We start from the raw sequence: 27,846 nt of genomic DNA, 5'->3' as shown, positions 1-27,846 counted from the left end.
GATCCCCTGAGCATTCATCCATGTGTCAAAGATTTGCAAAATAACCAATATATAAAAGGTGAATTATTGTCTTCACTTTTAAATATAAAGAATGATATATTTGTCTTTCTAACACACTAGCTATGTTCCTCATTTTTGTAACAAGTCTCTTTCCTAACATAAATATCCCCGAAGTGAGCAAGATGATTTCAGTAATTTGAGAACGGAATGTATTCCATGAAAGTTAATAATATGGTGGATCCCAGAAGTAAGACAAATATAAAGACATACAAACCAGATGATATCATTTTTATTTTTATCTATGAAAATCCTGGGGAAAGCTTCTTTAAATTACCTAAGTGTAAAAACAAATCCTTTGTAATAAAGGCAATAATTTATGCCATAATGAAATTTGTCGCATACTTTCTTTTCAGTTATTTAAAAGGATTAATTTTGTAGATGCAGTCTGATAGATTCAGAGTGCCTTTCTGCAGGAATTGCAGAAGGTTTTTTCCAGAAGTGAATCAAAACCACGGTGAAAGTGTGAGCCAAGTGCCAGTCATGGTCCAGCTGTCTGTCTGTGCTCAGCTCTCCATGGTTGTAGCTGCAGTCGCACACAAGTCATGCAAAGTAGGTGGTCGAATGCATGCGAAATTCTGCACGGCCAGTATCAGAAGTAATAAATGTGGTAAGGCAGAATAAATATGCAAAATATAGTACTTTAACCTAATAACATGACCACTTGCAAGCTTTAGCATAACACTGAAAATCACTAATGGAGCACTGTGCAGATTTTCATGATACAAGCAGTCAAGAATCATGCATAATGGAACAGTGCAACAGCTAACAGCAGATTCACACAAGATAATTTAAACTTGTTTGTATGGAAATGAAGAACTGATCTTTGAAGTGGTCCTTAATGAGATTCTGCTTGATCCTCTCTGTATCCGGAGAAAGTCTTCCGTTTTCTTTTTGCAACCAGCTCATGTTGCTGGGGTGCAGAAAAAGGACTTGTTTAAATTATGAATGCCAATTTGCATCTACATGGTATTAGGTGAGACCTAAGTGCTGCTGGTGACTTCATGTGTGCTGGCAAAATTGTTACTGAAAGTTAAGTTATATGTGTTTATAGTCCGCTCCCACGCTGTATGTTACTCAGGTTAGCATTTCTTGTCAGTGTGGCAGAGTCTTGACCATACCCACGTCTTAATGCAAATGAACCCAAAGAGATCGTAATAAAAATTTAATATGGATTAAAAAGACAGGAAAGGTATTACCAACTCACATGTATGTTCTACAACAGAGCAAGTACTAGGATTCTTTTTTCTTGTTCTTATGGACTTTTTCATTCCCACTCATGTGCCTGAGCACCACAAGGTGCTGAAAATAGTTCTGGGGTTTATCATCAAAGCTATAAAACTCCACTGTAAAAGGGCTGGAAGGCAGACACCATTCTAGTGCATCCTGGAATATTTTAAACTGGCACGAATCTTCTGAACAAACTCCCCCATATACCGTCAAAAATATTGCTGAGTGATCAGCCTTTTCCAAACCTTAGTTCTATCTCTGAAAGCGTCCATCTGGCAAATGAGGCTTTGTTTGTGCTTTTGAAAGGCTGAGAGAAAACATTCAGTTGGTTTTTTCTGTCTGTTTGTTTGTTTGCACAGCTCAGGAGATTAAGGAGGACTTATTTAAAGTTAATGATTATGTTCCCGTGAGGGTAAAACACCTCTCTGTGAGCTGCAGGTTCCCTTGTCTATTTTTGTCTTCTGATGGGACATTTCTGCCTTCAAAGAAAGCAACCACAGTAAATATCTTCAGATGACATTAGGCTCCTAACCTGCTTACACACTGAATTTTTTCAGATTTCAATTTAAAAAGGCAGATAGCTCTCTGTAATGAAACAGGGAGAAGGAACAGAGTCTATTGTGGTTCATTTGTTGGAGTTCACACAAGGCCACAGCAAACTAATACATCTGGGTTAACTGAATCTATAAAGAGCACCGTGGAAATCTTTCTGCTTTTAAGAACTGAATGAAGCAGCAGGTAGGGCTTGCTCAGGTGCACAGGAATAGCTCCTGTAAAGGTTTCCTGCTGCTGGGTCTATTCTTTAGCAAGGGTGACCCTGAAAGGCGTCCAGCCTCTCGAAAGTGACAGCCAAACGTTTCCCAGCTCTGTCTTCTGACCGTGGTTAGGGACTGGTGTGGGGTGAATACACCTCATAGCAATCAGTTTGAAAGAGGTGTTTGATGGGTAAACAGGTCTCATTGAAAGAAACTACTAGAAAGAATACTTGGCTTTCAAAGGAAGACACATGAAGAGTCTGAGAGAACCTTGGGTTTGTGCTGGGCTCAGCAGGAGCAGCTGAGACGCAGCAGGATCCTTTCTCTGGGTTCACTGGGCTTTACATTCACCCTTTCCCATGGGTTTCATTCCTGAGCTCTTCACCCAGGCTTGTCAGCACTGGCGTTTGCTCATCAGCAAGAGGAGCTGCCGTTGTAAGGCTGCTGAGAATTTCAAAAACTTGCATCCCTTGTGCAAGCTAGAGGAGCCAATGTTTGGTGTTGTGTGGTTGTGTTGTGGGGAGGAGATTGTCCCTGAGACTGGCTTAGTCCCATTTTCCAAGGTCATGAAAAAGAACTTTTTCTGATGATATTTAACTATTTTTTTTTTACTTTAAATATAGGCATAAGGAATTTAGTGTTATCGTTTGTTTGCAAGACCAAATTCTAAAAATCATGCAGAATTCTTATTTTTCGTATTATACCACATTTTAAGTGTGGTACTTACTTATATTACCTTCGCAAAATCAGTCAAAGCAGTAGAAATTGTTAAATCTGCATAGTTAAGTTTTGGTTGTTTCTTCTTGTTCCATCAACCCACATTATTCTAATATCGATGACACTTTAGGAAGTTGTGCTTTTGATGAGCTACTTTTTGGGGAAGTCCTTTTTGGACCTGCCACCTTTGGGCTGATTAGATGCAGAAAAGAAGGATCTCTGGTCTCTGTGCAGCACATACCAGCCGTGCTCAGCAAACACCAAGCAAGTGGTGCTGAGCACCCATGGCCGGGGGGTTCAGGGCTTTCAGCCCTTTGGTGGGAACACCCAGCACCTTCTCCAGCACTTTAATGAGTTTCCAGCCCATACACAGGTGGGCAGAAATATCAGAGGACTGAGACAAAACTTTATTTTATTTGTACAGAAACTCTTTTTGCTATAAATGTCACGTATGTTTCTTTTACTTTTACTGAAGCCCATTAGGATCTATTCTGCTTTGCTGTGTACAGAATTTACACACATGGCTATTATTATTGCCTAAGGGGGTCCTTACAAGTTTTATAGCATCCATATAGATTTGACAACTCGCTGCATCTGATTAGTTATTGTGTTTACTCAATGCCCTGAGCATCGAATGGATACCCAGGGTGGGCCCAGGCCTTAGAGAGAGATTCGGTGGCAGATTTGACTTTTGGCTTCTGTCCTGAGCTAAATCACTCCATTGCTGCTGCATTCCCCAGCCACCCATGGTAAGAAATGATGGCTGCACAACCCAGCCTCTCCTGTGCTTCTTCACCAGGAATGTCCCTAGCCCTGTTTTCAAAAGAAATCCATGTCAAAAAACTTTCCCTTTGTCATATGCCCACAGGTAAATTAATGGTGTGTTCAATAGAAATAATTACCCATTAATTTTTCTTCTGGATCACTATCTAAGCAGGAGGACTAAAATGAAAATTGAGGTGTCTGCTCTCCTATTTTCTCATGTAGAAGACTTTCATGAGTCTGTCTCATTAAGGCTAGTAGGTGTTAATAGTAGGTGTTAATATGTAAATCTCCTTCTAGAAAGGATGGGGAAAAGTCTTTATTTCAACATGTTGGCCATGTGCTTACAGGCTGACTACATGCCTGCGTATGTACCCTTTCTAGTGGGACAAATGAGGGATGAGGAGGCTGGTAAGGTCACACATCTACTCCAGAGGTGTCAGAGCCCGTTCTGTGGAAAGGGCCAAATTACGGTTTTAATTACGATCGAGGGACTTGCGCTACAGCACTGAGGTCACGCACTACCCTTGATCCCCAGCGGTCTCCTGCCGAGGACCATGGGAGGTTTGCATAAAGATCAAGGCTAGCATGAGGCTCTTAAGAAATAAAGGAGTTCCCCATTAATAAAAGCTCCCAGTGCATTTGACATTGCTCAGTGGGGAAAAAAGACATTAGATATGGCATGCTTTAGACTACAGCCAGCCTTGCCTTGTTTGCATATGTTCTGGCAGCCATTGGACACATGCAAAGAGAGCAACTGCAAGCACAAGGTTTTCTGGAAAGTCTTCAGAGCTCCTTGTGTCAGACTTGTTATATGTAAATCCCTGTGGTTGATGGTTTTGCCATTGTGGTTGCTATTTTCTTTATTTTCTTACTGGGAGAAACGTGATTTTTGGACACGACTGTTTGTCCAATCTCCAAAATTCCTTCCAAGCTCTTTGAGCTTTCTCCCTCTACTGAAGCATTCAAAATCATTTTTGATACCTGAAAACATAGAACTGGAGTATTCAATGATTTTTAGAACAGATCTGAAATAATCTTTTGAATAAAACTTGCACAGAAAGGCCCCATAAAAATTGAGTCTGAAAACATATTTGGGGTCTCCCCTGCATTGTAGCAACAAGGTAATGCCCCAAAGCAGAAGATGTAACCAAATCTGTCAGACTGAATAGACACTGATTGGAGCTTATGTCTGTGTTAGCTGAGCAGTCGATCGCGCTTGACAAGAAGCCGTGGAGAGCTGATGTTGCATGAACTTTGTGTTTTGTTTCCAACCGAGAGCACAGCTCCGCGCTCCCCAGTGTGTGTGCGCACACGTGTGTGTGCATGTGTGTGCTGCAGAGATGGCCACTAGCTCACTCCTACCAAATTAGCCTGCAAAACAGTTGGGGTAATTTAGGACTTGCGCTGCCTGATCATTGGTACAGTTACAACAAATAAAACATTTTAATATGAGCAGTCACTGAATGTTTACTGTATCATATTGCTGGGAGCTGAATGTGTGCCAAATGCTATAACAGAAGGGAGCATATGAACTCCAGAATGATGACACTAATAAGGAAATTACAAAAGGCCCAACAAATGGCATTTGTGTTAAATCAATAATGCTCTGTTTGTTTTTTTTTTTATTCTAATCTTTCTTCTAAAAAAAATTATCTTTCCAAACAGTTGGCAATTCCCATTCTTGTTCTTCTTCCTGAACATAATTAAAAACATGTTGTGGCGTCTACTTAAGACATCAACTTTCCCAAGCCTGTCTTGTCCACTGCGTTTTAAACAAAGACACTTGTTTTGGCATTGTGCCCTTAATTAATCATTTGAGGCTTTATTGCTGTACAAAAAATGTCTTTGTTTAATGATTCATCACAAGCCCAATTTCTGCAGAACTTAATCAACTACAGAACTAACTTTCTAATCAGCTTAAAGTAGAAGAAAACAAGAGAACAGGATTGCTTTTGGTGTATTGTTTTGATATGAAGCATTCGTTCAAGGCACACGAGTATGCTGGGCTATTATGATTTAAAACTGCAGAGATCAGACTGATCAGTTAATTTGGGACTTCAGCAGAAGGAAACCTGTTACTTATTGAAAAATATGATCCTTGAAGTCCTCGTCAGCATCACTGGTCACCACTTGCTGTGCAGCACAACAGAGACTGAGCGGCACTAGGCAGAATTATTGTGAAAAGGGACTCCGGACTTTGAAAATAAATTTGCAGCATGAAGTTTGGTATGATAGGAAAGCAATAATGAACACGGCTGGTTTTACAAAGTGCAGAGATTATTTTTCACTGTGTTTGCTTTTTTCCTGGCTCTCTTTTTCTTGTTTTATTTTTTCTTTTTCTTTTATAATGTAACACTCTTCCCTTTTACTTTCACTTTAAATCTCCTATGGGTACTATCAAACTTTTGTACTAGCGGTAGATTTTTGCAGTAAATTACTTTTCCGTAGGGCAATATAGGAGAGTCTTAAATTTTCTGTGATTTTGTTTTTCCGTTTGATTTGGAATAAAAAGTTCAAGAATAAGGAGTTCAAGTCTCTAAATGACACAGAGGAACAGTTGTGCTATAGTGACCACAGGCAGGACCTGGCCTTTGCAGCACTAGAAGCAAACACATTGCAAGATACACTCCCTGCTCTGGTACAGATTACAGAGAAAACACAGATTGCGAGATGAGAGTCTTTGGCTCGTTGTGCAATTCATCACATAGAGCTGAGGCACAAGTTAAATGACTGACATCTGACAGACACGGATATGATAGCTCAATTATTCTAGACACAGGAGCAAAAGCTCCTCTGAATTTTACTTGAAGTTGTCAGAATTACATCAAAATACACCCAAGACCCTCTCTTTTTTTTTTTTTTCAAAATTAATTTTATCAGTATCTTTGTAAAAACATAAAAATCCCCAATTCTCTAAGCAACTGTACACAGCTTGCACTATGTCAAAACATGCCTACATTGAGTAAATATATTATTACACTATGCTAATGTGTGTTATGCAATGGTCATCTGTATTAATGTATTCGTCATGTAGGATAATAGTATTCATTTTTTTGAATTTATAGATTCTGCTATTTGTATTTGGATTTTTACTGCAGAATTTCCTGTTTCAGGTCAGATTAGGAAGTGTCGTATTTAATAGGCAATGTCACACTCCCTGCATTGCAATGAGTTGTGCCAGTCCTTATTACCCCCCTCAGATGCATTTTTGGTTTGGGCTGAAAACAACAAAGAAAGGTTCTGTGCTCATCGACACTTCTATATCCAGAAGGTGTTAATAATAAGCAAATAAGCTCTGCAGGGCCCTTGGCACAGGCTGCCAAAGCAAGACAACAGAACAGCAAGACATTTTTCTTGGGGACCAGCTCTTTGAATCGGAAAGACCTGAGACCCAGCAGCTCACACAGGGCACCCCCGGGAGCACCGCTCCCACCCAGAGGAGAACTGAACCTTTCTCCCATTTGCATCGATTATGATGAGAGGCTATTTCAAAGCTAAATGCTGTTTGTTTGCTGATTTTGACGGTGGCACACAGTGACAGAAGGCCGGGTTACCAGCTCTGCTTCACGGCCACCGGTTTGCAGAGCGAAGCCCAGAGCTCCTCTGTGCCCCAGCAGCACAGGGGCTGAGCCCTGCCCTAAACCACCCCTCGCCATCCACACCGTGCCCAAGCCTCATTCACCTTTGCAACATTTCCTTAGGTTTTTTGGCTAAGCACAATGAAAAGCCCAAACTTTATGAATACCCGTCCTGTACTGGCTTGGGGCGAGGGCAGCTCGCGCGGCAATCGCCCGTTGTCTCTCCTCCCGGGAAGCCTGCTTGAACGCGTAGGACGTGTCCTCTGGCCTCATCACCAGGGTTACTTTTCTTTGCTACTTGGCAGCTGCAAAAAACGAAACCCAGCTGTAAAAAATAAGAGTCTCTTCTCTATTTGGCAATGTCTCTCTGGAGCTGGAGTGTGTGCGTGTGTGTGCGCATGTGTGTCTAGGCGGGACGAAAGCAGACTTGATTAGTGGTTTAGTCTGAACATGTGTTTGCCACCAATTATATTCTTATATATTCACAAGAGCTGAATGGCTGGTTAAAGTTAAGGTACAACGTGCGTGTGTCTGTGATTGTGTTTAATAGACTGCTGAAAATCAGGCTGTCACTCTGCAACCCCAAAGTGGGCCAGACCAGCACAGCCCTGCAGTTGCTTTAGCTGAGCATCACCCTCGTTGTGCGGGGGGAGCAGAGCGCAGGAGACGCTGGTTGCTCTGATGTGCTCTGGTCATTTGGTGATGCCCAGCTTTTCATAACGCATTTAAAACAGTTCTGTGTGCAAAAGCCACTTTTTATAATTACAAAGAGAAGGATTAAGCTCCAAAGGGATGGATTCTGATTTTTCCTTCAAATTAGGATGATTTAGAATTGTACAATAAGCACCACTGCATGGCTGCTAGATAATGCATATTATTAATTTGGCACATACTAATGCTCTATTTATGTAATATGTCATACCTTTGCAGAACTTTATATTTGGAGAGCAACTGTAGGAATGACAGACTTTTGAATCTGCTCCTGCCGTTTCTTTTTTTTCCTGAGCCAGTGTAGTAGCTCGATGAACTCCTGAATCACACAGAATGGGTTTCCCCATGTTGTCTCCACAATCCCTTCGGCCAACAGTTGGCCCCTAAGAGTATGGCAACAGCTAATAATTAAATCCTAACTCTATGAAGCTAAACAAATGAGGGCAAGTGATATAATTAGAGAAGTGCCTGACATAATCATCCTTAGAACTTCCAAAGTGGCCTGCATAGGTCTCTGTCTTTTTGTTCTACAGCTGTTACTTTTAGCCATTTAGTCTTGCTGGAAGGACATCTACTCCTCTGTTTATCATGGCCCAGACAATCTCCACCTGATGGAAATATCTGATAATAAGACAGGAGACACAGTATCAACTTCTGTAAGAAATACTAGGACATGAGGACTTGCAAGTTTGGACCTCATTGTGAAAATCCAGTATATAAAGAGAGAGGAGAGTGGGAATCCTACAAGGAAGAAGTTGGAACATTGAAGTAGGTAAGAAAAAAAATGGCATTCATCTGAGGGTGAAACCACAGGCAGAAGAGTGACCACTTAGATGGAGTTCGTTTGGAAAATAAATGGCTGAACTTTGGTTTCCACCTCCAGGAGTGTTTGTGTAATTTACTTTGCATTAGTACTCAGAAGTTCAGTGACAGTTAGATCCAATAGTTTATTCAGGAGAAGCCCTAGCCCAAGGATATCAATGTAAAATGTGTCTCAAATGATAAATGAAAGCTCTTTGTGATTAGCTGGTGCTTAAGCTCCTTTTTGCCCTCCTACACTCATTGCTTACCCCAGATTTCAGTTCGTGTGCTTTGTGCAGTCTCTCTACTACGCCCGTGTTGATGTGAAGTAGAAAAGGTTGTTGCTAAGTGACATGACAACTGCAAAGTGCTTTTCAATTTCTTTCTCTGCTTTCTACTCCCACCTTCCACGTACATCCTGTATGGAGAGTTTGCTGCTAGGAACATCCCAGTCTAGCAGCGAATGCTGTGTGATAAAGCTCCAGGTCACATTGCTCACAGAAGTGGCACAGAAGCTACTATTGCTTCCTTGAGGCTTCTTTCAGGTGGAAACTTGGGGTTGACCAAAGATCGTTCCCATGTATTATTTTTTTTAGCTCATGTGTAAATTTGGGTGATTCAGTGTCCAGTCTGAAATGGGTTTGGTGGCGTCTTCCGCTGTTGTGTGTAACAGTACCTGCGCTCTTTGTACACGGCAAAGTTGTCAGCCCCGATGGGGAACAGCACAGCCAGGGTCTGATCTCTGTAACTCAGCCCTGCAAACAAAACCTTGGACAGTTTTGACACAGCTGCTCCTGCTGCTTTCTCTGTGCTGCGCCCAACAGTCATGGGCTGCAAAGCACCAGGTTCCGCTGCAGTGGAAGATTTCCATCTACGTTACCCTGCTGGTAGTCAAAGTCTTTATTGCTGGAGCCCTCCTCAAGTTATTTCATCTATCATCTCTATGTAGGAAAATAGTTTCATAAAAAAAAAAATAAAAAATAAAGAAAACTTCAAACAACTAGATTCTTTGAACTTTACCTCTTGCAGCAATCTTTATACTACTTACATCTCCCTGCACTGCATTTCATTGGCTAAATCATATCCTTTTGTTTTGTGCCAATACGGTGACTCTAATGCTTGATGGGCCACATCAGGACCTACCGCAGTGAACCACAGCTTACCACTGCAAACCACAATCAGATGATAACAGTAAATAACATTACAAGACTTGTGCATCTGTCTGTCCTGGGTCTTTCTCTGTTCCATACGTAGGTTAAGCCACGACTTCTTGCCATGCAGAATTAGTGAGTGAAAGACTGGCATTGCGCCTGTGCTGTCTGTTCTTTACCACATTAAAAAGGTCATAAAAGGATAGTCAGTTAAAAACCCTGGTGCTGAAGAAAGCCTTTGCACTGAAATAAATTCCAAGCAAGATTTTTTTTTGCAGTTTGCAGGGAGGGGAGTTGCTGGAAAAAAAATGTGAGCTCAACTATTAGCTTTCCACTTGTAAAACTTCATTTATCACTAAATATATTGCCCGTAGAGGACAGAAGCTGTTAAGACGGAAAAGAATTTTGAAGATGGATGAATGACAAAGACAAATGAAGATTTTTATTTTAGCAGAAGTTTCCAAGTGCTGTCTCTGGGTTGGGAGGGTACTGTTAATAAAGTACACTTGACATATAACTGTTCAAGTTCCTGAGAAACAGCTTTGCTTTAAAGTTCAGTAGAGGATCAAAAAGAGTGAATTCTCTGTTTTTCTCTATAAAAAAGAAAAAGAAAGCCCTGAAAAAGGATAGGTTTTTTTGGGAAACGGCATCTATGCCTTTTGTCTTTTCTTCTCTTTGTGGTCCAGAGACAGTGTGTTGACTGACTTCTTCAGAAAGGAGATCAGTGAAATTGTCAGTTGATTACTTCTCCTTGATTAGCATTTATAAGAGCCCTGTGATACATTATTTGCATTCCTATTTAGCCGTGATTTTTGTGGGGCAGCAATGATTAAACTTGTCACAGGGCCTGATTGACAGGGTCAGATCTTCACTTTCTACTCTTTTGAAATTAAAAACAAATGTGTCAGCTCCCTTCATGGGCCGCAGCGCTGTGAAGCTTGCTTGCCTTGTCATCGCAGATAGGTCAGGAATGTTTTAATTTTAGGGATGGATTCTGCTTGTCAAGCAGAGTGTGATGGCGTGTAGTTCTGGAGATGAGATGTGAAGGGTGTAAAACAAAGAATGGAAAGAACAAAGACAAAGACACTCACATTATTAGACAGATTTAATTAGTCTGAATGGATATTATGCTAGATGAAGCAGTGAGCTGTGAAATTAACCCTTGATTACGGATTGGCGGATCACGCTCATAAAGAGAATCAAACCTTGGTGAATGGGAAAGAGGTGCCGTCCTACCCTCGCAGCCTCCATCCCCACGACCCCTTCGTGAGTCCAAGAGGGGGTGAAAGACTTTGAAGGAAAGCTGTTGGTGGTGGCATTTGGGAAGCTAGGGCAGTCTCTCCCTTTTCCCCGACATCTGAAACCAGCCCATCCAAAGAGCTGAAACCAGGCAGGTTATACAGAGGCAGATTTTTGCCTGAAGAATGGTCAGTATGACACCCCCAGGGCAGCTCGTACCCTACGAGCAAAGGGGTGCCCAGGCAGCACAGAGCCCCGTGTTCCCACCTCATTCCTTTCCTCACTCCCTTCCCACCATTGCCAAGTAGGCTGAATATTTCTGCTTGAAAACATATTCTGTTATGATAAGCTGTGAGTTAATACGATATTACTCATCTCTAAGTGAGGGTTTAGGCTTCAGAAAGGTTGGTCTATACAGGCTGTAATACGCAAGTGCCATAATGTCCCAAATACTGAGCTAGCGTGGGAGATGAGGGTAATGACGGTGGAGAGGGTGCTGTGCTTTGCTGCATCCGATGCTGTACAGAAGAGGCACTTCAGCCTTTTGTGTGCTTCTCATCAGCATTCCCCAAAGCACCGTATCAAGAACTACTCCTTCTAATTAGCACCACCGCAACGGAAGAAAACAAATAGAAAATACAGTGTTACTCTCTTGTTAGTTCCTTGTCATTTCTTCCAAGTTGTTCAACTAATGGAGTAATCAGCCTTTATGTTAAAAAAGAGGGGAGGAAAAAAAAAAACAAAGCCAAAGGGCATTAGACGCACTAATCTACCAATAGGTGTGAGGCCCCTGCTTCCCTCTGGCACATTTGAAATGTTTAGTTTCAGTGCAAATTTGCATGCTGGAGACTGTCAGATTAAAAAGGAGTGAGACATGAAAACAAGTTGGGTGAGAGACTGCCTAGAAATGGTGGCTGATAACTTACTGAACAGCGGTCTTACCTCTTCAGTCGTGTTGAGCCTCTATAGGTACCTTGCTGCATGATGTTACTTCTTATATCATTTTTTAAAATGTGATATCCAGAATTCTCATTTTTACTTAATATATAGTAGCATTTAAGTGGTCTGTGTATGTGGAGTGAAAAGAACTCTTTGATGAAAGACCCACAGAAGATTAATGAAAGTCATTATCTTTATATGATAGCAGAGAGTTGCTATCCAGAGAAAGAAAGGAAATTGTGCCGGCACATCTTTTCTCCCCTGGTTTCCCCATCTCTTTTTGTACCCCAAAAGAGAAGCAGTCACATGAAAAGGTGATGAGGGAATAGGACATGACATGAATCCCATTGCGAAGTCTACTACTGAATTTCTGTTGGCATTAGAACAAGTCACTTTGCCATTCTCCAGATGAAAACGATTATTTAAGGACAAAAGACTAGTACTTATCATTAAACCTGAAGACACAGACTAGTTCTTAGGCAGAAAAGCCTTGTCATTGAACTGGTGTTTATGTGAGCAGTCACACATTGATGTTACTGCTTTCAGGAGTCTCTCATCAAAGTCTTTATTATTACAAACCTATTGAGCCGTATCTTCAGCTGCTGTGAATCAACATAACTCTCCTGAAATTAATGATGCTACACAGTTTTACATCAGCTAAGAATCCAGCTCTTCCTTTCTAGCTGTTTATGTATTATTTAGCTAAACTGTTCCAGTGCAAGCCATACAAAACACTGTGCTCTTCCGAGAAAGATCTGCTTTCCAGTCCCAACATCGGCCCCTTAGGGCTGCACCATTGATCTGGGTCTTCCCAGTCCCCAGTCTGGAAGGCCAAGTGGGTCATAGAATACTTTAATTAAACTGGTTCAATTTAATTATTTGATTCAATAGTTTCTCGCAGTCTCTGCTGTTTTCGGCATGGAGCGGGGCTTTGGTGACCTGTTGCAGGGAAGGGTCGGCCGGGTGCCAGCGGGGCTGTGCAGGAGTGATGGCGTTGGACATACAGACTGGGGACACACTGTTGGCCTGTTTTGTTGGAAGAGAACAAAGCATATGAAACTAGTGGAAAATGCAGCTGCTAATAAAAGGGAAATCTCAGTATCTTCTGTCTATGCATTTATCAGAAATGTAGATCAGTTGTTTGTTTTCTTTGTTTTGCCACTTGCCACGATTCTCTCTCTGGGCACTGAGCTTTGTAGCTTGTAAAATCCTAACATGGCTGATTTTGTCATTGTGGTGCTCCTCCTGCTCACTTTGCAGAGAGAGAGACTTCAAATAGCGCATTCAGCTTCAATACGAAGCATCAGCAGACAAAAGGTATCCAAAGAAGAGGTTTGGACAGACCCATTCAGTGCAGAAAACACTGAGTAAATGCTCAAGACAGCCCTATAGCATTACATACAATCCTTCAGTGAGTAACAATAAGCACTTATATATGGAATACAATGCACACTTGCTTGGATGTTCGGTTTTATATTACCATCCTGCTGTTCATGGGTATAGTTGAAGAACTGATGCTTGGAGCACTGGCCCTGTTTGCAGGGGTGTTTCTGCCTTACTGATATGCCTCTATAAAGAGAGTAACCCTGTTTAAATCAGGGAATTAACACCGGTGTAAAACAGGTGTGAGCAGAGCAGACTCACGCTCTTCACCCAAAGTGGCAGCTCAAAATTGTTGCATTTCTGCCTACCAGATGCAGTGTATATTTTCTAATTACATACGCAAGCTCCTCGCTCACCTGAGGTTCAGGTTTACAGCACCGTTTCTCATCACTCACTTAATTCAAAGAGCGAGAGCAGTTACGCGCCCCCCGCCCTTCCTTTATTTTTCAAACTGAATTGTTTCAGCGGTAGCTTGGTGTGTCAGCTTGTAAGTCTATAAAACAGTTTTCTACCAGCTGGAAATCCAACATGCTACATGAATACATAACAGTGCCGAACCAAGAAGGTTTGTAATTCAGTAATTAGCTGTAATTAATGAACACAAAGTGAAGACTCATTTACAGTTTAAATTATCACATTAGCTCCTGTCACCCTCTATGTACACAAAACAGCAGGAATTCAATTATTTTTATTCTTCAAAGCTAATTTAAAATTTAAGGAATGCCATTACATGAAATAATAGGTAGGAAATGTAATAGAAATCACTGAGAACAGTTGGCCATCCTTAGAATGGGAAGAAAAAAATGCTATCAGTGATGATTTGGAAATGTTGTTTCATCTGTGAACAGATGAAGGATTGAAATCTATGCTCCTTTCAGTGTATTTAAAGAGAAAACGAGTTTGGTGGTTGCTAAGTCTTTGTGCAGGAAGAGCCATTGTGCATAATTGTAAAAGCAGTTGATACTGATAATGCTGTTGATAGTAACAGGATGACAGCATGGAAATGCTCACACCATTATCTTTAATGGGGCTGAGTCGATTGCAACAGCATCGAGCCCCTGTAATATTCACCAATCTTAGTTGTGAAACTTCAGCCTAGCAGGCCTTAAGTAATTGTCACTTTGCAATCTGCCTGTAGTTTGTGTGTGTACGGACGTCTATGTAAAACGCTTTCATTGTGCTTTTTTAACCCACCATGGTGCTTCTCTCTGCAGCTGCCACTGATTTTTTTTTTGCTCAAACAGTTCAATAACAAGAGAATTCCAAACCCATCTGATGCCGCTTCTGTAGCTCCCACATATCTGCATTACAGCCCTTATTTTTTTTGTTCTTTATTTCTCATTCAGTTGCCTTTTCATTTTAAATAGGCCACTGGAAGCTATACCGTCTAATTTTTCATAGGTGATCGACTGCTGAGTTGCGGGTTTACGTAGACAGAGGGAAGGTAGCGATAAGCCAAAGAGAGAGGATTCTATTAGGGAAATGCAGCAGTAATTAATGAATCCTGCCAGTAATTGGGAAGGTGTAAGCCTCTGTAATATCGTAATGATAGTCATCCGTTCTGTGCATCCCCCATCACTCCGAACGATCCCTCATCGTCTCTGTGATCTCAGACACTTAGCCATGCAAATCTTCCTGACAGGACTCTATGTCTTTGTCTCCCTAATTGGACAGTATAGAGTTGTTTATGGATATTGCAGACATTTAGACCTCAGTTGGAGGTTGTTCAAAAATCGTTAGCAAAGTTGCCTTAACAGCATTGTCAAATATTTATTCCCCTGTTTCAATATCTGTTTTTGACCCAGGAATGGTTTGTGATAGAATTAACATTTTGGAGGTTCACCGTCTCATTCCAGGCTCTGCTTGGGATTGGTATTAAGCCATTTTCCTACAGAAAAAGAGAACGACACACACATACAAAAAAAATTTACTGGAAATCCTCATTTCTCAAGGATAAAACACGAGATTGTAGGGCAAATGTGCTGCTTTTTAATACCATTTCCATGGGGAAATATTGAGAATGCTGACAAAGGCAGTTCCACTTACAAAAATTACAGGAAGCTTATGGGGCAAAAAATTCCAGTTTAGTGTAAGCCAAAACAAATGGAGAATAATCCCATTCACTAGACCACTTCAAGTGAGAGCAGATTAAGAGTCTGTATCATATATATCAGAAAAAAGTATGTCTTTTTCCTTGTCAAGACTTGGGGGGTTTAATTGTTGTTTATAATTGTCTATTGGTAGTAGGTGAAAAGAAATAACAAATGCATCTAAAGTTGTTTTTTTTTCGGAAGGTTAATATTTGGGGGATTTTGCATGTTTGTGCACAATACATTTATTGCATGTGTTTTGGGCATTTTGTGAGCACAAGGGAAAGTCTTACGGAGCCCCAAACCATGAGCACAAGAAGCAAAACTGAGTTGAAAAGAGCAGGCTGGAGATCAAAGGCAACGGCCGGTTTAGCCACAAATACTCGCAATTTGGAGTGTCAGGGAGGGAGATCAGATGGATCAGGCGGCTGAATTTACAGTCCCTTGGTCATATGCCATTTTACTGGGACAAGTTGTCCCACAAATCAAGGGGATTATTTGCCTCAGTAAAAGACAATCAGGTCTGTCTTTTTTATAACTACTAAATGAAGCCCGAATCCTGCAAACAGTTAACTACTATTGCCATCTTGTCTCACAAGGCTACTTCTTCTAGCAAGGGTAAACATTAACACATTTTATATTTTTGGTCAGAGATCAATATTCAACTGGAATAAAACCAGAAAAAAAAAAAAAAAGCAACAATTTGTCTAAAAGAATAATTTAACAATTTTTTGACCCAGCTCTATTTCCTTTACACAAATACAGGGTGCAAAACGTTCTTTTCATGGGAATGTTTCTAGGAAGAATTTCTAAAAGTATTAATTTGCACCTGTCTGGCAACTATATTGAAAACTGTTAGCTGTTTTGGAAATCATTCAGCCAGGGAGCAGTAGAAATGACACGTTATGTAGTTGATTAATATAGTAAATAGCAAATTACTGAAGGGGGAATAATCAAAGCCATAGTTGCAGCAAATATTGACCTTATCTGATTTCTCTCGGGTCATCCCAGATTTTTAGGTACCTCCCACAGTCAAACCCAAAAGATAAAGAACACAAATTAAATTAAACTATTTGTAACACAAGGGAAGGAATAGGTGGTTGGTTGGTCGGCTGGGGTTTTTTTGGTGAAAAATTTCCGTGTATATATCATAATTCTTAATTTTAGCAAGCTCCCATATTTTCAGTTAGCAGGTCCTTTTATAATAAGCTTTCTGTTCCCGTAAAGCACTACTGGTGTCACCTGTAAACCCATAAGCTTTTCACCCCTCTCTCTAAATTGCTGATGAAAATGCTGTGAGCGACAGCACACAGGAGAAAAATCCATCTCTTGAAGGTCCAAGAAGGTGGTGAACTGCCCGAATACATCACTGGATGCATCCTCAGCACCTGCCCTGTTTGAGCTCACGTTTTGCCATCCCTACAGGGACAGGGGCCGGAGCAAGGTTGTCCCAGCCCTCAGACATCCCTCCTCCCAAACACAGATCCCTGTTTCCTTTGGGGGACCCTGGATGGGGACATCCTGGCTTCACCCCAGCTCCGCTCCCGCAGCTCCAGGCTGGTGCCACCAGTTCTCTGCTCCCCTTGTGCCACCGCTCTGGGGGGACAGCACTGCAGGGCAGGGTCAGACTTTCTTCTCCCTGCAGCACACAAAGCAAATTGGCTTTAGATGTGCCTGCTAGAACCTTCTCCTCCAGAAAATGAATGTATTGACATTTAGGGTTTTTCATATACGCACGTATATATATTTAAAATCCCAGCTTTAGAAACTTATGTTGGTGCAGCAGTCTGTGACATGGCATACAAGCTGCTGTGCAAAGCAATTGCCAAATGTTTACATAAACACATAAATAAGACAAATAAATTTATTTTCATTATTCATATTTTCTGCTCTTTCTTTTCCTTTTATTTATGCTTTAAAGAACAGTTACTATAAATATTATGATTAAAAAAATGCTTGCAGTGGACAGAAAGATGATCAAAAATCCCTGATATAGAGCAATTCATGTTTCTTCTTTACAATCACTAACGAATCTTAACTTGAACCATGTTATGTTCCCATGTGAGTGATAAGCAATGATTTATTATGAAGTGTCACGAAATCGGAATGCCATACAGTGAGACATGAGCTAGTGGAAAATGTGTTCCCTGTTTCCCAGCCTCATTACTCAAAGATGCAGTGTCCCTTTCTCCAAGTCTAATTTACCTGGCTTTTCGAGGCACGCTGATAGCAAAGGGAACAGCACCAGGAGTGAAATACCTGATCCGGGCTGTGCCATTCACCTACTGGCACCACTAAACACATTGCAACGATGGGGAAAAAGGGCCTGCCTGCAAATTCAAAGCTATTGCTGCATCAAACATTTGCAACCCTAATGATGCTACACCCAAAAGCAACTGCTTAGGATTACGGCATCCGTTGCCTCATCAGCGCTGTCAGGGTGTGAAGAGGAAATAAAACGAGCATCACGGAGGAGACAAACGGAGAAGTTTTCTTTATGCGTTAGTTTCTGCTACTCTCTAATGATTCCCTTCTCCCCATGATCCTAATTCAAGTAACTGGCATGTGATATATTTTGTAGATAAATCAGCTGCAGAAGAGCATATACAGTTCTGGCACCGCAGAGTAGGTGATTTACTTGTAGCTTACGCTGGTTCAGTTTTTTTAAGGTGGGAATTTGTGTTTTAAGTGCTTCCTCACAAAGGCAGGAGAAAGCAGCGCTCTGTACACTCGTCCGGGTGAGCAGCCCACCGCTCCTACTGATTAATGCTTTCTGCAAAAAGTCACCCAGGCAGGCATAGTCTTAGATTTCAGGAACTTTTCCAGATGTCTCTTTCAAGTCCTCAGGGCACTTGAGCGGAGTCAAATCAGTGATAGAAATCGTGATGGAAATAAATAGGTGTATCTGACTGAAGATGAAGGTTTGAGTGTGTTTCCATTCTACAGCAGAAAAGAGACGTGGGAGCATGAGCCTTCCCAAGGAGGGATGGCTTGGATGGCCTGGGCACGTTGTGGAGCAGTCAGAAACATGTGCTGACATCTGGAACGATGGACCATACTTTTCTGGAAAGGCAAAGGAAAAGTTTTTATCCCAAACCATAGCTTTAATCACACCAGGTTTATTAAAAATTTACCAGCAGTAGCAGTTTCTGTTTCAAATCATGAGCCCATTCTACCACACACAAAAAAAAGGTGATAGAAGACCAAAAAGTTAAATAGAATAAACTCGAGAACAAATTTAAGTCCTTCAAATACTTTCACATGGAAAAAAAACCAAACTTACATCTAGGCATGTTACAACTAGTACAGTCTGTCTTAAGGCAATAGTGGCTGTTGTTTTTCTTGCAGAAAATGTGGAAATCATCACAAGAAAATTAACCAGAACTCATCCTTGTCTGAAAGGCTGAGAGACTCACAAATTTCAAAAATCTTTTTTCTATAGAAAAGCTTTATACGGAATCTTTGTGAAGTACGATCCAGAGAGTGGTTGTCTCGCAGCACTGACAGTGTCTGCTGTTCCAGAGGAGACGGTGTGTGATGTACCATCCTGAAATATTGTCAGCGAGCCTGGAAATACGAAGGCACTTTCATAGCAAGGCAGGGATGAAAGGAAGGAGGTTTGGGTTCGCTTTTTTGTTTTGCTTTGTTTCTTAGTCCTAATAAAATGTACCAGTGTGCTCTTAACTTCTCGCCTCCCATTTTGTTCAGCAGAGAAAGGGAACATAATCCTCCTGCCGAGGAGTTCCAGTGTTCGGGAGAGAGGGGAGAGGTACCAGCTCCTTCCTGAGCTGCTGCTGGAGCCAGTGGCGAGTTTTGTGCAAGAAGAAAATAGCTCTGAATGCAGAGACAGAATCAGCATCTCCCCACTCTCCAGTGCCCTTTGCTCTCTCACAGTGAATCCGGACATTTTAATGTCATAGAGCAATAGGTGGGGCCGGGAAGAAACCACCCACAATAGCTTCTACTTTGATGATTAAGAAATTATCTTCAGAGCTGAAAAAATCTGGGGTTTAATCTAACCTTACAAGGGAAACAAGGAGGCAATTGAGGAATTATGCAGCAGTCAAGTAAACACTTGCGGATGACAAGTTGGCCTTTTTAAGCACCTACATTAATTGGGGAAACCTCGCTTTAAGTGGCCCACCAGTACATCCTGATGTCCATCTAAACCTGGGACTTGAACCCACTGCCAGTGTCCGGATGGTTGAATCATAATTGTTTTGTCTTATCTGCTCTAAATTCGCTTTTGTTGAGGTGTGTTACAAAAGCTATTTCTCTTCTGGGATCTATACAGGTGGCATTTTAAAATGTAGCAAACACCCAAGTCTGCAGAACCTGCTTGTCACAGAAAATGACACAGTTTGCATGTGACCTGTAATGACAGTTGTTAGTTGAAAAGAAACCAGAAATTCAGCTCTATCTTCCACGCTTTGGTTGCAGTTGCCATCAACTAAATCTCTCTCCAAGGGCAGATGGTGCCCTGTACAATGAACAATTCAATCTTTAGCAAATAGAGAAACTTTGCCAAAAAAAAACACCTTTTTTTTTTTTTCTCCAAGAATAGGCTGTCAATAGCACGTGCTCTCAAATACATTATGACTTGATGACTAAACTTTATTTATAGAAAAAAAACAAAAATTAAATGTTATATCTTTTTTTTTTTAAGCCCATGATCCATCCAGATACCCCCGTACTGGGATTTGTTTGTGTGCAGAAGCAATGAGGAGGGAGTAGTTAAGTGTCAGGATACTTCTTTGTGCCTGTCAGATACCACATGTGCTCTTCTTTGTCACCAACCATGTGTATCCTATGTCACCTTGAGGCCCAAGCTGAGATCAGGGGTGAAATCTTGTCTTTCCCCGCCACAAGCAGCAGAAATCCCACTCTCTCCACCGCCCCAGGTCTCTGTGGAGACACGGGGAGCTGCAGACCCCAGTTTTCCACCTGACTCCATCATCAGCAAAACAGCTGGGGTGTGCAAGGTGGTTTGCGTAGAGCTGTGCACATCGGGTCTCTGGGGGTGCAGTGCTGGCTTTAGCACTTGGCCCACTCTATTCCCATCCTTTCCTTGCCATCTCCAGAGGAGCTGAGGATGGGCTGAGACGACGTCACTTCTGGTACCAACGCACCCTCTGCACACATCACTGCCTGGGTCCTGCTTTGCCCTAACTATCAAGGGGGAAAAATATATATATATATTTTTTTTTTTTTCTAATTTTTCTCATCCTAAATAGCCCCCTGTGGCATTGTACAGGTGGTGCTGGTGAGGGCCGCATGTGGAGGGAGGAATGGGGCAGCCTCAGCCAGCAGTGCTCTCCTCCACCCTTACCGCATCTTTTTCTGCCCCCGTCTTTTGGGGAATGTGGCTCATCGTTCTTGCTTTTAAAACACTCCTTGATCTTTTTCTAGTCATTCACAGAAGAAGCTGCCTGCCCTCTGGGGAGCTGCTCAGCCTAACAGATGTCAGCATTTGCACAGGCCATGTTGTTCGGTGGATTTGGAGGATCTAACTGTATTTGTTCAGGGATGTCTGGTAACCCTGGTGAGCTGGGCACTGCTGCACAGGTTCAGTAGCTCTGATAGGCTGCTTTTTTGTAAAGAAATACATATATACTTATAAAAAGTACTTATGTTTGTATATTATATTTATACATAAATTGTAATGTATATGCAGAAGAATTTTTGCATCTCTCTTATGTCTCAGGTGGCACAGTTGGTCCATGTACATGCCTGCACAGACATGCCCTAAAACATCAGTGTTGCTGTATCTGTGGAGGTTCTGTTAGTCCACAGTTCCTGACGGTGTCAGATCACTGTGTTCCCTGCCTGTGCACAAGACAAATAGGCATATGCTTAGGAGTTCTGCTGAACCAGGGTCACAGCTGAAAAATCTGTCATTAAAAATTACATGCACAGTTATCAGAGGTTTCTGAAAACAAGAAACTCAAAAAGTGAAAGGTTTGGGGTTTTTCTTGGCAGATTTCAAGTTGATTCTTCTTTTATACCCCAGAACGGTTGGTCCAGGCCAGCTGAGGTAAATGAGCATAACTTCAGTGACCTCCTGCAGATAGGGTGTTCTGCACCAGCTGCAGATACGTGCTCTGATGATCTTGCTGCTGAAATCCAGAGGTCTTCTATCTGACCTTGGCCTCAGCCTCAGCAAAATATCTTCAACAAAGAGTTTTCTGAAATAAATGCAACTTAATGATTTCAAGTTTTTATTAAACATAGTTTCCATCATCCCAGGCAATGAGGTCCCTAAGTTCTTCCACCTTGGTGTTACTGCAGTAAGAAAATTTTGTATTTAGGCAGACACACCCCAGGAACATCTGAGCACACATTTCTTTTCCATTATCTTGTCCCACATCCTCAAAAGATCAGATCACAGGACAGAAATATGTTTTACAATAAAGCAGCTTCTGAGCACAGCACCCATCAGTATGGAGAACATCATGGTCCTTTTCCTTCTGGCATCGTGTGTTCTTCTGCACGTGTTGGGGTGGGTGCTGCACCCTCAGCAAGAATGAGCAAGAACTGAAAGGATTAGTTTCCATGAGGGTTATTCTTACCTCTCCCAAAATGCTTTCCCACTGTATCAGAGTGTGTTTCCTGAAACAAATATGTTCTATTTATTTATTTAATGTGCTGTTAAATGACCTTCTGGAAAGCTATTCCTGCCACAAGACTTTAAAATGGGTGGGCAGGCACAACTTTAGAGAGCATGCTCCTTACAATCAGGATGAATCATTTGAGTAGTTACTGTTTAGATTGATATAATTTTAGTTATAATTATGGCTAACGAGAAGGCGTTTAGAGTCTGCAATATTGTAATTCATGGTGAGATGAGTCCTAAACGAAATAAAATATATCTAAATTTGGGGTTTCTCCCTGTCTATGTAATATGCATGTGAACATGATTCTTTAAGGGACAGATTTTCCGCTGCTGTAAAAATCTAGCAAAAGTAGGTCAGAAATGACATCTAGAGATAACATGTTTGGTAACCACAAAGGGACTGTCTGTGTCTTTCTATTTGGCCTTTTAAGAGTCCTGCAGTTTATTACTGCAGGTAGACCTGCAGCATGAGAAGATTTTGATCCATAGACTCCCATGGACTTCAGTGGGTGGACCACAGATACGTATTTTCATTTTTTTTTATCCCATTGCGCTAATAGAAGATGATAAAATGATATTAGCAAAGATGCATAAACACAAAAAAAAAGTATTGTATTAATAAACACGTGAAGTGCTGTCATCTGCCTGGCTCTAGAGCACCATCACACCTCGGATCGTGCCACTGAATTGGTAGGTGTTCTCCTGAAGCACCCAAAAAGCGAAACGGTGACAGCAAAACCCCGGGATGCTGTGTCATCCAGCCAGCGCCTCTTTTGGCCACAGAGGAAAGGGGAAAAGGAAACTAAAGAGATCAAATGAAAGCGGGGGATCTGGATCTGGCGTGTGTGTGCAGGAAAGAAGGAGGTGGCGAGGCAAGCGCGGAGCAGGGAGCGCAGCGGAGCAGCGCCGGCGCCAGCCGCCGAGGCCGCACTCATGCGCGATGAGCTGTTGACATACGGTTGACGGTTGTCTCAGGTCGCAGACACGTCTGAGAGTCCCTATTTCAGAGGTTTCACAGCTGTGTTTTTACGGCAAGGTTTGAATGAGGAGAAGGAAGCCGTGCCGTGGACAAGGAGTGGGAAGGCAGTTGTTAGAAGGAATCCTGAGTCCTGACACGTCCACATTAAAATAGATACAACATTTTACATCTGTGGATGGCTTGATAATTAATGTTAAATAAAAGAAAAGCTTCAGTGTCTGCAACTGATATTTCACATATGCTGTACAAGACATCAGCACAATGAACGCTCTCAACTGCATTTTCATAACGTAATTTAAGTGATAGATTTTTCTTCATGCTAGTGGATGAACAAATGCCCAGGAATCACCAAACTTTTCTCATCAAGTTCTGCTTGAACCTCCAGGCTGCTGTGCCCTGGACTGCAGGTGACAAGCTCTCCACGTACTCCCTGTATCTCTTAGAGACTTGATAATGAAATACATAAACTATGACCCTTATTGATCATGGCTCACACTAATTAATTTCCCAAAGTCCTGTCCCAGGCTGCAGTGATATCAATGCAAAAAAAAAAGATCAAAACCCAAGGATGGAGACTTTGGTTGGCCAGAAGACCTAGGGGTGAAGTGCTTATCCCATTGAAATCAATCCCAAGTCCCAATTGATTTTAGTCATGCGTGGCTGTTACCGTTACTCAAGTATAATGGAGTCAGCATCAAAAGTTTATGCAGTTGTCATGAACAGCTGTTAGAGCAGTGATAAAACAAAACTGCCTGCACACACAGGGCAGTGCAGAGACCCCCTTCATCTCCCCAGCTCCTTATTCCATCGTTCCTCCAGCTGCAGGGCCGGTTTCTCCCCTTCCTGTTCACTGTACTGTCCCAGCCCTGCTCTGGGGACTCCTGGTGGAAGTGCCTGTGTGGCCCCTCGTGAGCCACATCAGGAATGGATCCGGTTTAGGGCTGGGGCGGTGCAGACCCACGGATGGTTGCAGGAATGCGGCTGAGGATTGTAGTGTACTGTGGGGTGGAAATAATAAGAGGGGGCAAGAGCTTCTGAAGCAGGTTTGTTGCCAGAAGAGTTTCTGGTAGAGCTACACCCTGACTGATGTGCCTCTGAAGAGCTCTGCCAAGGGTTAACCATGTTCTTAATGTTGCTCTGTGCATAATACTAAACCGATTTTACTAATATTACTAAGCTGATTTTATGGCTCATCTAATACTAAAGTCCAAGGACCTTCCTCACAACAAATCAAAAGAAAAGAGGCAGGAGTCCAGCTTTTCGGTTTTCCAGTCCAAGCCCTTGATAAATATTTCCCACTGGCAGGGAACCAGTACTCTGCAGTTTCTTCGCTTCAAACCAAGGCTCCTTCCAAGATTTGGCACTTCCAGTAACACTACATGCTGCTTAATTATCCTAACAACATTCTGGGGGTAGAGCTGAATTAATCAAGAGTTACGGTTCCCGCGCTCAGCTGTTTCACCACCACCCCTCACATTGGCATATGCGGGACCAGCCCATAGTGTCTGTGTCCCAGACACAGATACTCTGCAAGTCAGAGCTGCTACAGAGCTTGGTGTGACCCAAGGCAGGGCTTAGGTGGCACACCACAGGTAGCTTTCCATCCTGGGGAGGGCTGCAAAAATCTCCTTAGAAAGGTAAATTCTGGGCTGTCTCTGCAGTCTGCACTGGGAACATTTGCAGAGGGTGATCCTGCAGCTGGGAACGTGGCTGCAGAAGCAGAGCCAGCTCATGGAATTACTGGATTTCAGCTCTAGGCTTTACAATAGTAAAGGACTCCTTTAAAACTTGAACAAGGTGTAAGCTGACACAGCTTTGTCCTTTCACAGTGAAAAATAATAGCTTTGCGAAGTGTGAAATGCTCTGGGGCGTTACCTCTGAAACCTAAAGACAACACCTTAAAGTGTCAACATGGATTGCTTTTAATATTTTTTTAAGTGGTAATAATGATCAAACTGATTTCCATGCAGCCTCAGTTGCCAAAAGTCTCTACATTCAGCTGCCAAAACCTCTTCTTCCCTTCCAACAGCTTCTCCATAGCAGGTTTGGGTTGCCCATGCAAAACTCAGCATCGCTGTGAAAACTGAAAAGGTGAAAATATTGTAAACCAAACTCAATTATAAACTAAATAGCATGGAGTCAATGGACTTTTTTGTTTTCAGACGGAATTTTTTAAAAGCTGGGTTTATTTTACTTTAAATATAGCTACTACTGAATTTCCAGTTGATTTAACCAGAACACAGGGAACATGCTGCAGGATTTGAGTCGTATTTGCTGAAATGTCCATGGCCTTGAACAGATAATATATTTTTCAGTAACATATTTCTCTTTGCCTGCTGTTGGTCTTTTTTTTCCTCTATGCTCTCTCCAGGTTGACTTTCACTCTACTCATTGCCTGCCTCATTTCTCACCCTACTTTTCCAGTTGTTTTTTTCTACTGCTTTTCTCAGTATCCTTCTCCCAGGTTGTAAGCAAAACAGACCTCAACTCTAGGCTGAACTTTTAAACCCGCATCTTGAAATTAAACAAAACAAGCACCTTCTGTCTCTGTGTAGAAGTAACTTCACAACTTGAGTCACTTAGCACTTTTAGTAGCTGCAGAATGGACGAGTGGCGGCTTTTAGTGCTGAGGGGAAGTGCCTTCACAGCCAGAAATAGCACAGCAACGGTCGAGTAATTTAAACACAACGTGGGTACCAAGATGCCCAGTTCACCCTGAGGATTTCAGGGCATATTCTTGACTGGTTGTAGAATGAGGTTCATCCAGGTTCATCCAACATAAGGGAAAAGCAGAGAAGCAGAGTGACACGCTCTGTGGACCAGGCACAGGTACAGATGTAAAAATCTGGGCTTTTCATTCACGCTCCCGTGTCCTTGCCTTTCTGCGAGCCTGCGCGTGGGGAACACAAAGCAAAGCTGACCCATTTCCAGAAATTTCTATGGATAAAAGTGCGTATTCAAGAAAATCTGGATTTGTGATTACAAATCTGGTAACGATAGATGTTGTTACGGTTCTTCTTGCAGGACGAATGCCTTAGTTCCAGCTCTCCAGCCCAGGCTTCCCGCACCCAGCCCGCCTCTGCACGTCACTGCGATCCCGACATTGAACTCGCAACAACCCGGACCGAGAAGACTGCCAAAAAAACTCCCGCTATTCTTCTTCATCCTCACTAACAATTTGGTAATGAAGTATTGATTTCCACTCCCCTGCTTATGGACGATATTAGATTTTCATTGATAAACTGCACTGGGGCTGTCTGGTCTCCACTGTCCCTTTTTGCTGTCACTAAAACAAAGTGCCACTGAAGTAAGATAATGACTGAGAACATTGATGTACTTATTTTGTCAATTTGTAACACTTGACAGGAAAGAAAAAAAAATTCTTCATAGTTTAATGTCCAAGTGTGCTACACAAGATGCAGTCACATTGCGAGCTTTACTTTTCATGGTAATGTCCATTTCCTATTTATAACCCCTTTGGGATAGTTTGTCTAAAGGAAATGTTTCTATTCTGTGCAGCTATTACTGTTGCACCTGGGTTGCCCAATCCAGTCATTGCACTAGGGATCAATACATCACAGTAAGTACAAGAATTATTAAGTTAAAACAGATTCTGAGCCAAAAAACCTCTGAACAATGTTAATCTTCTGTGCAAGTTGTTCAAATAGTTATGCTTAACCATGTTGCTGCCAAAGATTTGTTTAAAATGGATTATTTTCAGTTTGTTTTATTCCTCAGATATATATATTTAAATCTCCATTACGGTTTACGATGAGACATATGCGATGGAGTGATTTTTAAACAAAAGTACTATTGTTAGATTATTGAACATTGTATAAATATAGGTATATCTATATATAAATATCACTATATAAATATCTATATATAGATATAAAGGGATAAGAGCAGAATCGCTTTCTCAGTTAGATGAGTGTAAATCTAATCTCTCTGTTGTAGTCAATGGAGTTAGGCTGGATTTATGCCACCGTGAATGAGATCAGAATCTGGTCTTTGTGCTCCTTGGTTGGCGCTGGGAAGCACAGTTGGCTCCAAGTCAACCGAGACCTGGGGAGAAGGGGCTACAAAGATGGCGACTTCAAATCTGTGCTTGTAACTTTTTCATTAAAACTTTGAGGTCCTGATTTTAATTTGTGGAATATTCACGTTAATAATGAGATCTAATTAAGACATCCATTAAAAGCCCGTTAAAGTTAATTTAACGTAAAAATTCCAATAGAACTGTATTAGATTTTCTCCATTAAATTAACGTTATGGATTTTTAACGGATGTCTTAATTATACGTTATTATTAACGGGAATACTGTATCGCACAGATTAAAATCGGGTCCCAAGTCAACTCACAAAATCTTCCGGGATACACTAAAGTCACAAGTCCCACCTTACCTAGTGCGCTACGTGGAAAATCACGCGCAGCCCTGGTTGCTCTTGCTGAGCGTTTCTCCTCGCAGCCAAAGCAACCTCCGGTCGACAAATCCATCTCTGCATTTAACGATGAACTTCCCATATTCTCAAAGGCAAAATAAGTCTGGATCAAGTTGTAAACCAATGCTCCGTTGCAAATGAAATATCCAAAGTATGCTAGGCACAAGTTGAGAAGAGGATCTTTCTTGAATAAGAGAGGGGTGTCTTTTTGCTGTTATTTTGGTTTGGATGTTCAAGGATGTAATTGAAATGCAGCATTCACAAAATCAGACTAAATACATTTACTGCATTCCCTGTGACTTATGCAGAAGGGCCTGTTTTTGTCATTGTTTGGGAAATTTTGACATGATCCCTAAACTCAACATGGAGGAGAAAAAAAAAGTCCCTTCTTATTTA

At 41.8% G+C, this 27,846-nt stretch overlaps 1 protein-coding gene across 3 annotated transcripts in view; it reads left to right on the top strand.

Annotated features, from left to right (window-relative positions):
- The window catches only part of TSHZ2 (teashirt zinc finger homeobox 2), a 222,437-nt gene that overhangs the window by 186,927 nt on the left and 7,664 nt on the right, over positions 1–27,846 (top strand). For 2 of the 3 annotated variants that reach the window (XM_082065750.1, XM_082065748.1), the window contains exon 3: positions 26,033–26,497. In XM_082065750.1, coding sequence (XP_081921876.1) covers positions 26,033–26,034 — 2 coding nt within the window. In that variant the 3' untranslated portion in view covers positions 26,035–26,497. Of the gene's footprint in view, positions 1–26,032; positions 26,498–27,846 lie in introns of those variants that run through there. The other variant, XR_014185429.1, reaches the window with a different exon arrangement.

This window comes from Streptopelia decaocto (assembly GCF_964273445.1).
Source record: "Streptopelia decaocto genome assembly, chromosome: 14".
Classification (NCBI taxonomy): Eukaryota; Metazoa; Chordata; class Aves; order Columbiformes; family Columbidae; genus Streptopelia; species Streptopelia decaocto.
This window is presented reverse-complemented; position numbering and strand designations above follow the sequence as displayed.